This window comes from Antechinus flavipes, chromosome 5 (genome assembly GCF_016432865.1).
Source record: "Antechinus flavipes isolate AdamAnt ecotype Samford, QLD, Australia chromosome 5, AdamAnt_v2, whole genome shotgun sequence".
Classification (NCBI taxonomy): Eukaryota; Metazoa; Chordata; class Mammalia; order Dasyuromorphia; family Dasyuridae; genus Antechinus; species Antechinus flavipes.
Genome location: NC_067402.1, coordinates 277,577,879 through 277,585,785, shown reverse-complemented (window position 1 = coordinate 277,585,785; position 7,907 = coordinate 277,577,879). Strand labels below are relative to the sequence as shown.

The 7,907-nt window shown below is 41.4% G+C and overlaps 1 protein-coding gene across 4 annotated transcripts; it reads left to right on the top strand.

Moving 5' to 3' along the window:
- The first annotated feature begins 29 nt into the window (after nucleotides 1-29).
- LOC127537909 (protein BRAWNIN) lies at nucleotides 30-5,207 on the top strand. 4 transcript variants are annotated; one of them, XM_051961257.1, is made up of 3 exons: nucleotides 30-128; nucleotides 4,115-4,260; nucleotides 4,846-5,207. In XM_051961257.1, the coding sequence occupies exons 2-3, from the start codon at nucleotides 4,153-4,155 to the stop codon at nucleotides 4,942-4,944; spliced, it is 207 nt and encodes a 68-aa protein (XP_051817217.1). In that variant the 5' UTR covers nucleotides 30-128; nucleotides 4,115-4,152; the 3' UTR covers nucleotides 4,945-5,207. The 4 variants fall into 4 exon arrangements, with proteins under 4 accessions (XP_051817217.1, XP_051817218.1, XP_051817215.1 ...); XM_051961258.1 differs by lacking the exon at nucleotides 30-128 and adding an exon at nucleotides 3,492-3,583; XM_051961255.1 differs by lacking the exon at nucleotides 30-128 and adding an exon at nucleotides 3,593-3,810.
- The last annotated feature ends 2,700 nt before the right edge of the window (nucleotides 5,208-7,907 follow it).

Genomic DNA, 7,907 nt, shown 5'->3' with positions numbered 1-7,907 from the left:
GCAAAGCACTATATCCCGTACATATCAGTTAATAGGGAAGAAACAGGTCTCCCGAAGATCAATCATCGGAAGAAAGAGCTGGAAGGCTCATTAAAGAGGATATCTAATCCAAAACGGTCATTTTACAGGTGAGGAAATCGAGGACTAGAAAGGCTTAACAACAATATTAATAAAATGTTAATTAGTGCCACTGTCGGTGAAACGTGAAAGGTCCTGGAGAAAGGAGGAATTCTCATAGGCATGGCGTCATCCAAAACAGGTCATACCAGCCTCAACTATGTTCTTTTTGACAGGTTACAAGACCAGTTGAGCAAGACAATACACGGCTATAGTTTATCTCGTTTTTGACAAAGAATTTGTTGGGTTTTAAATTTATTTTTGCCATTCATTTAAATTTTTTTTTTTAATTCCAATTCCTCTCTTCCTCCATCCCCTCTCCCACCCTTTGAAAAGGCAGGCAATGTGTCAATTACATATACGAAATCAGCAAAACATTTAAGGATGTATCTCATACTATTCCTACGGAGAAGATGGAGAGATGTAGATTAAATAATGCATTTCGATGGATTTAGAATTAGTGGATGACCAGCTTCAGAATAGTGGTTCTTTATTTGTGGAGAGCAGAGGTCTCCACAGGTTTGTTCCTGAGTTCTATGCCTGATCTTATCTTGTTTTAACATTTTTTTCTTAATGATTTGCATAAAGACATAGATGATAAGTGCATCAGATTAGTAAATTACACAGAACTGGAATGCATGACAGAGTCAGAATCCAAAAAATGATGGCAGGCTAGCATTTAGGGCTGAATCTCCTAAGATGGAGTTCCATAGGGATACATTAAAGCATAAAATCAACTTCATAAGTACAGGATAGGGAAGATGCTGTTAGGCAGCAGTTTTGTGTGTATGTGTGTGTAGTTTTTTAAAAGAGTCTAGTGTTCTGGTGGATTGTACGTTTAATATGAGTCATCAGTGAGATGTGACAGCCAAAAATCTATTCCAAGAATAATTCTGCTACATTTGGAGTACTATGTTCATCTGTGGGGGAAAAAAAAATAGCATTTTTATAATGTTTTAAAATTTATAATGTACTTCACATGTTATTTCATTTGATCTTTACAACAAACAAGAGCAATTAGATGCTCTTATTATCCTCATTTTACAAATAAGGAAATTGAAGCTGCCTTGGGTCACACAGCTAGTATATGTTTGATATAGGATCTGAACTCAGGTTTTCTGCATGTTTAGCATTTTATCACATAATTTTGTGTTATGTGTTACACCCATAGGTTATATGTGTAGTCATAGATACACCCATAGGTTATATGTGTAGTCATAGATTTGTCTAAAATAGCTTCAAGAAAAGTGTAAATAGAGCACTCTAGAGTCTTTCCCCATTTTTCTAATGACTTCATATCTGTAATTGATACACTGGAAAATTTGGATTTTTTTTTTTTAATGAATGGTAAAAACAATCAAAGGAGACTTTGATTTCTACTAAGAAGGAAAGCAGGAAGTTTCTTGGGGCCATAGGCTGGCCAATTTGTTGTCCTCAGAGAAAGAGTTCTAGGCTAGACTTTTATATCTATATCTAGATATAGATATATATCCTCCATTTAAATATTGTTGGTTTGTTGGTCTAGGCTAGAATTATACACACACACACACACACACACACACACACACACACACACTCCACTTGTTGGTCCAGAGAAAATAATATTTGATTTCAAGCTGAACTCCTGATTACCATCCCATAACTGGGAAGGAGTGTCTCAAGCTCTATATCCAAGGCTTGATTCCCCATCAGATGCCAATTTCACAAAAGCCATATGTAGCAAACAGCAAGTAAACCCATTTATTCAAGTTAATAGCAAACAAAAATCATGGGGTTTATGCAGAGAACACACAGACAATATAGAGAGTGAACAAGCCTTCTCAATGGAAATGAGACATCTTAGTTCAACTAAGAGATAGAAATCAACAGGAAATTTCCAAAAAGCCTCCCGCATGGCAAGCTGGAGACGGGGATGGGATTAAAGAGCCAGGTCTTCTTCCAAGGATCGTTCTCTTTCTCTGGGGACCTGAAGAGACTGGAATCAAGCAGTCCTTTTCTGGAAGCTGGGAGCTAGAAAACCCGGATCTCTCTCTGTCTTCTCCCAAAGTTTCCAGTTTTGCTCCTGCATCCTGCTGGGAGCTGTGATTAATCACTTTCCACTGGGTACCAGAGTATTAAACAAATAGCTTTTGTCTAGGCGTTGTCCTAAGGAGCTCAGCTCCAGGATATATTGATACATCAGAAAGTGACAAGAAATGGGTAGAGCAGGGGCAGCTAGTTGGTGTAGTGGATAGAGCACCATCCACCTACTCTGGCCTCAGACACTTAACACTTCCTGGCTGTGTGACCCTAAGCAACTCTTATAACCCCAATTGCCTCAGGAAAAAAAAGAAAAAAGAAATGGGCAGGGCAGATTGTGGAGGACCTCTACAAGTCAGCTGAAAGGGAAGGAGAGAGAGAGAGAGAGAGAGAGAGAGAGAGAGAGAGAGAGAGAGAGAGAGAGAGAGAGAGAGAGAGAGAGAGAGAGAGAGAGAGAGAGAGAGAGAGAGAGAGAAGAGAGAGGAGAGGGAGAGGGAGAGGGAGAGGAGAGGGAGAGGGAGAGGGAGAGGGAGGAGAGGGAGGAGAGAGAGAGAGAGAGAGAGAGAGAGAGAGAGAGAGAGTGAGAGAGAGAGAGAGAGAGAGAAGAGAGAGAGAAGAGAGAGAGAAGAGAGAGAGGAGAGGGAGAGGAGAGGGAGAGGGAGAGAGAGAGAGGAGAGGAGAGGAGAGAGGAGAGGAGAGAGGAGAGGGAGAGGAGAGGGAGAGGAGAGGGAGAGGAGAGGGAGAGGAGAGGAGAGAGAGAGAGAGGCGGAGGAGGGGCGGGGAGGAGGGAGCGTAATTCAGCCTGAAGGACAGCCCCGTAGCCACGCTTGTGGCCTCTGAGGACAGAGTAAGGATCATGGATAGAAGTGTCAAAAAAAGCAATTTAGGGTTTGATTTGGGGAGGACTTCGTAAAAAATGCGTTGTTCCAAAATTATTGTGGATCACCACTCTTGCTGAAGGTCTTCAGAAGAAGACGGGTGGAGGGTTAAACATGTTGCTAGATGGGGTATTAGCGAGCCAGGCCTGGAGTCGGGAAAATCTGATTTCAAATTTAGTCTCAGACACTTACTGTGTGACCCTGGGCAAGTCACTTAAGCTCATTTGCCTCAGTTTACTCATCTGTCCAAAGAAATGGCAACACTCACCCCCCCCCCCCCAATGATTTTGCCAAGAGAGTGCCAAATGGGGTCTCGCAGAGACGGACACAATTGAAAAGGATTGAATACTAGAAAAGAGCCAGGGGGAAGGGATGTGTCTAATTAGGTTCCCAACATAGGCGTCAGCTCAGGCCGCGGTTTTCCTGCGGGGGTGTGGTCCACGTGTGTTCCCATCCAGGCGGAAGCGGAAGCAGCAGCCGCTGGGCCCGCCCCCGATTGCGATTCTGGCGGCCTGGCGCCCTTCTGCGACTGGGGAACCCTGGCTTGGGGCAGTATACTCGTTGCTCTGGTACGCCGCCTAGGGATCGGGCGCGCCGCTGGGCTGACTGTTAAGTGCGTGCGCACCCCCGGCCCGGGCTTGCACCGGTTGCAGCCAGAGTCCCAGCGAAGGTGCGCGCGCAGCTCCGGGACCTCCTGCCAGGACTGACTCCTCGGGGGTGCGCGCGTAGCCCCAGACCCTACTGCCCAGGGAGCGCGCGCTGCTGCCCGGGCTCCAGCGGTCTCGAGGTTTTGCTTGTGAGTTGCGGGTTTAAACTAGAGCACACGTTACTGACAGCCTGGCGGGGAGCGCGGGAAGGGGTGTGTGAAGCCCTGAAAGGCGGCTGGGCTGACCTTGACCTTGCAGCCCGCCCCGCGCCCCCACCTCCGGCTGCGTTCCAAAAACCAACGACGGGTAATTCTAGCAAGCATCCGTTACTTAACACTATACTTAGCACCTAGTAGGCTCTTACTGCCTGATTATTAATTGATCAGTTGATGGAAAGTGAGTGCAGGGCCAGGACCCCAGTGGTTTGCATCTTACTGTTTGTTATCTCTGCAGGTCCCAGCCCTTCGGGGCCCCAGCTCCCCCACCTTGATATGCCCGCCGGCACATCGTGGCCCTCCTACCTGAAAATGGTGACAGCCAGTATGGTGGCCATGCTGGCGGGGGCAGAAGTGGTACACAGGTACTATCGCCCTGATCTGGTGAGTGAGGGTCCCCTGCTGTGGGACTGTGGGCTGCCGGCTTGTTCTTCTAACATTTCGATCAATTCATTTAAAAAAATCACCTGATGAGGTGGTATATAAAAGTCTGTCAAAAAGCATTTATGAAACACCTACTATGTGCCCAGTACTGGGGATCCAAAAAAGCCCCTGCTGTCAAGGAGCTCACAATCTGATGGAGGAGAGAGACATCTAAGTCTTTCTTAAGCCCCTACTATGTGCTAGTCACTGTACTAATCGCTGGGAACAGAAAAAGATTATCAGGGTGTCCGTGATACACACAAATCATTCAGAATTTCAGTCTTGGAGAATTTGCCTTGGCCATTGAGAGGCCAAATGACTTGCCAGCCGGGTATTAGAGCTGCACTGAGGTCTAAGAGCTCCAAACCACCTCTTTACTCTGCCACGCATTTAGGGGTAAGATAATCTAGGTAATAAAGGTGTTTTACAAATTTTAGAGAGCTCTGTGAAGTTACTTGGTAGCCCTTGGATTTGTATACTGGCTCTAGGTACCACCTTGTCATTGTAATCTGAAGCTCGGCATTGATGTCTATGATTTCTTTTCAGAGTATACCCGAAATCCCCCCGAAACGTGGTGAACTCAAAACAGAGCTGCTGGGGCTGAAAGCCAAAGAAAATCAAGATCAGATTTCTCAGCAGCAGTGATCTGAAGGATCAGCATTGCCCTCGAGGACTTTTACTCCGTTTTCATATGTACAGCCAGTCATTTTGCTTGACCAACTGCTCTCAGGATACTCCATGAACGTTAATAAATTCAGCCATAATTATGGTTTGACAAGTGTGATCTAAGAATTGTGTTAATGAACTCTCCTCAGGCTTTGTAATGTAGTATGGGAGCTATGTCATTTGGTCCTGGGTATAATGTAAATTACATGTAAACCTTTTGGAATTAAAACTCTTGTATTGACCTCTTAGTAGTTGATTTTGTAAAAAAAAAAAAAAAAAAATTAATTTCTTTTTTTGATTATGGATTTAAATCAACAAACATTTCAATATCCAAAGAATAAAAAGAGGAATGTATATATTGAGTAGTTATTACTTAATCTCTCAATCTCGATTTCTTTATCTGTAAGATGAAGATTACAATAGCATTTACCTCACTGGGTGATTGTGTCAAATGAGATAACGTGGAAAGCCCTATATAAATTATTTATTTTAGTATAGGAGTATAGTCATGATCTTTTTGATGAGGTATCCCCTTCATTGGTGCAGATTGCAACCCATCATCATTCAATCTCTTGTTTACTCATTGTTTTTGTTTTTTATGAATTCTGTGTAGAGAATTTATGCAACTGGCAGGAGACCTGACTTTTTCAATATTTTCTGGATATCAGGGCACTGCCCCTATAAACTAAAATTAGATTCTAAAAAGCTTAGGCTGCCAAACAGGAATTTGTATTTTATCTCATGAGCAATGAGAAGACATCGAAGTTTCTGGAGCATAGCAATGACATGGGCAGATATGAACTTTGGAAAGATCACTTTGGCAGCTTAATGGAGGATGCAATGGAGAGGGGAGAAAATGGAACCTGAAGACTAGAATGAGACCACTTCAATATTTTAGCTGCTATGACTTGAGGAGTCAATAAAGGGTGGCTGGTGAGGAGATAGTGTCAGCAGGGTTTTTTTTGCAGCCATTTAGATTGTGAGAGAGAAAAGAGTGTGAAGAATTGAGGTTGAGAAACAAATTATAGGGAGGCCCATGAAATGAAGTCATGGGTCCTTTCACTTTTCCTTAACCTATTTTCTAAGAACTTTAATTATTAATTTTTTTATTAAAGCTTTTTATTTTAAAAACATATGCACGGATAATTTTTCAACATTAACTCTTGCAAAACCTTATGTTCCAATTTTTCCCTTCTTTACCCTTCCCCCCCTTCCCTAGATATCAAGTAATCCATTATATATTAAACATGGTAAAAATATATGTTAAGCAATGAGATGGACCAAATCAATTCCAGTAGAGCAGTAATAAATTGAACCAGCTACATACACCCAGCGAAAGAAGTCTGGGAGATGACTATGAACCACTACATAGAATTCTCAATCCCTCTATTTTTGTCTGCCTGCATTTTTTATTTCTTTCACAGGCCAATTGTATACTATTTCAAAGTCTGATACTTTTGTACAGCAAAATAACTGTTTGGACATGTATGCATATATTGTATTTAACTTATACTCTTAATATATTTAACATGTATTGGTCAACCTGCCATCTGGGGGAGAGGGTGGGGAGTAGGAGGGGAAAAGTTGGAACAAAAGATCTTGCAATTGTCAATGCTGAAAAATTACCCATGCATATATCTTGTAAATAAAAAAACTATGATAATAAAAAATAGGTGTTAAGCCCAAAATAGGCATACATATTTATACAACTATCTTGCTGCAAAAAGGAAAAAAAATGAGGAAGAAAACAAAATTTGAGCAAACAACAAAAAGTAATAATGCTATGTTGTTATCCACACTCAGTTTCCACAGTCCTCTCTGGGTGTAGATGGTTCTCTTCATCACAAAATCACTGGAATCTGAATCATTTCATTGTTGAAGAGAGCCACATCTATCAGAATTAATCATCATATAATCTTGTTGCTGTGTATAATCTCCTGGTTCTGCTCATTTCACTCAACATCAATTCATGTAAGTCTCTCCAGGCCTCTCTGAAATCACCCTGTTGATCATTTCTTATAGAACAATAATATTCTATTACATTCATATGCCATTATTATGATATATGAATATTCTTATTCAGACATTCTCCAATTGATGGGAATCCACTCAGTTTCCAATTTAAAAACTTAATTATTAAAATTTTTTTTTAATTTTTGATAAGGGAGTTTATGTTATTTCTCATTATCAAGAGTATGTTATTTTAATTCTTATTACCACGTGGCCTGACCAGTGCCAAGCATAGAGAGACAAAGATTTGGTTCTAAGATCTGTTTTTCTTACACCATATCTTTCTTATTTGTGGTATTATAATATCAGTCTTTTTTCTTTTTCTTTTTCATATATCTGAGCAGCAGTACAAGAATGGAATTCTATTTGAAAGGCAGTTGGCTGGTAAAATGGGGAGTGCTGACCTTGAATCAGAAAGACCCAGGTTTACCTCGTTTCTTGTATAGCAAGTTTTGAATTCAGGTCTTCCTGACTCCTCCATCCACTTCAACACCAACTGTCCCTGTTAAATATATATAATCTTGAGTAAATAAATCCTATTTCCACAAAATTGGAGTGATAATGGCTTCTACCTTTGTGAAAAATTAATTCGGAGGAGTGCTTTGCAAACTTTCAAGTACTAAATAAGTGTTGGCTATTTGTCAGTCAATAAATATTATTATATGTCTACTCTGTGTGAAGCACTGGGGATACAAAAAAAAAAAAAAAAACCAAAAAACAACTGCAAAAGGCAGTCCTTACTCCCAAGAAGTTTAAGTCTAATAATGGAGAGGCTAAATAACCAGTTATGTACAAAAAAGCTATAGACAATGAATTGGAGATAATCAAGAGAGACATTCACTCTTAGTCAATCAGGACCCAAACAATGGCCATCTGGGGCTTGGCCTGGGATTTAGGGTTGGCCAATTGAAGAGACCCAGAGTGATTTGAGA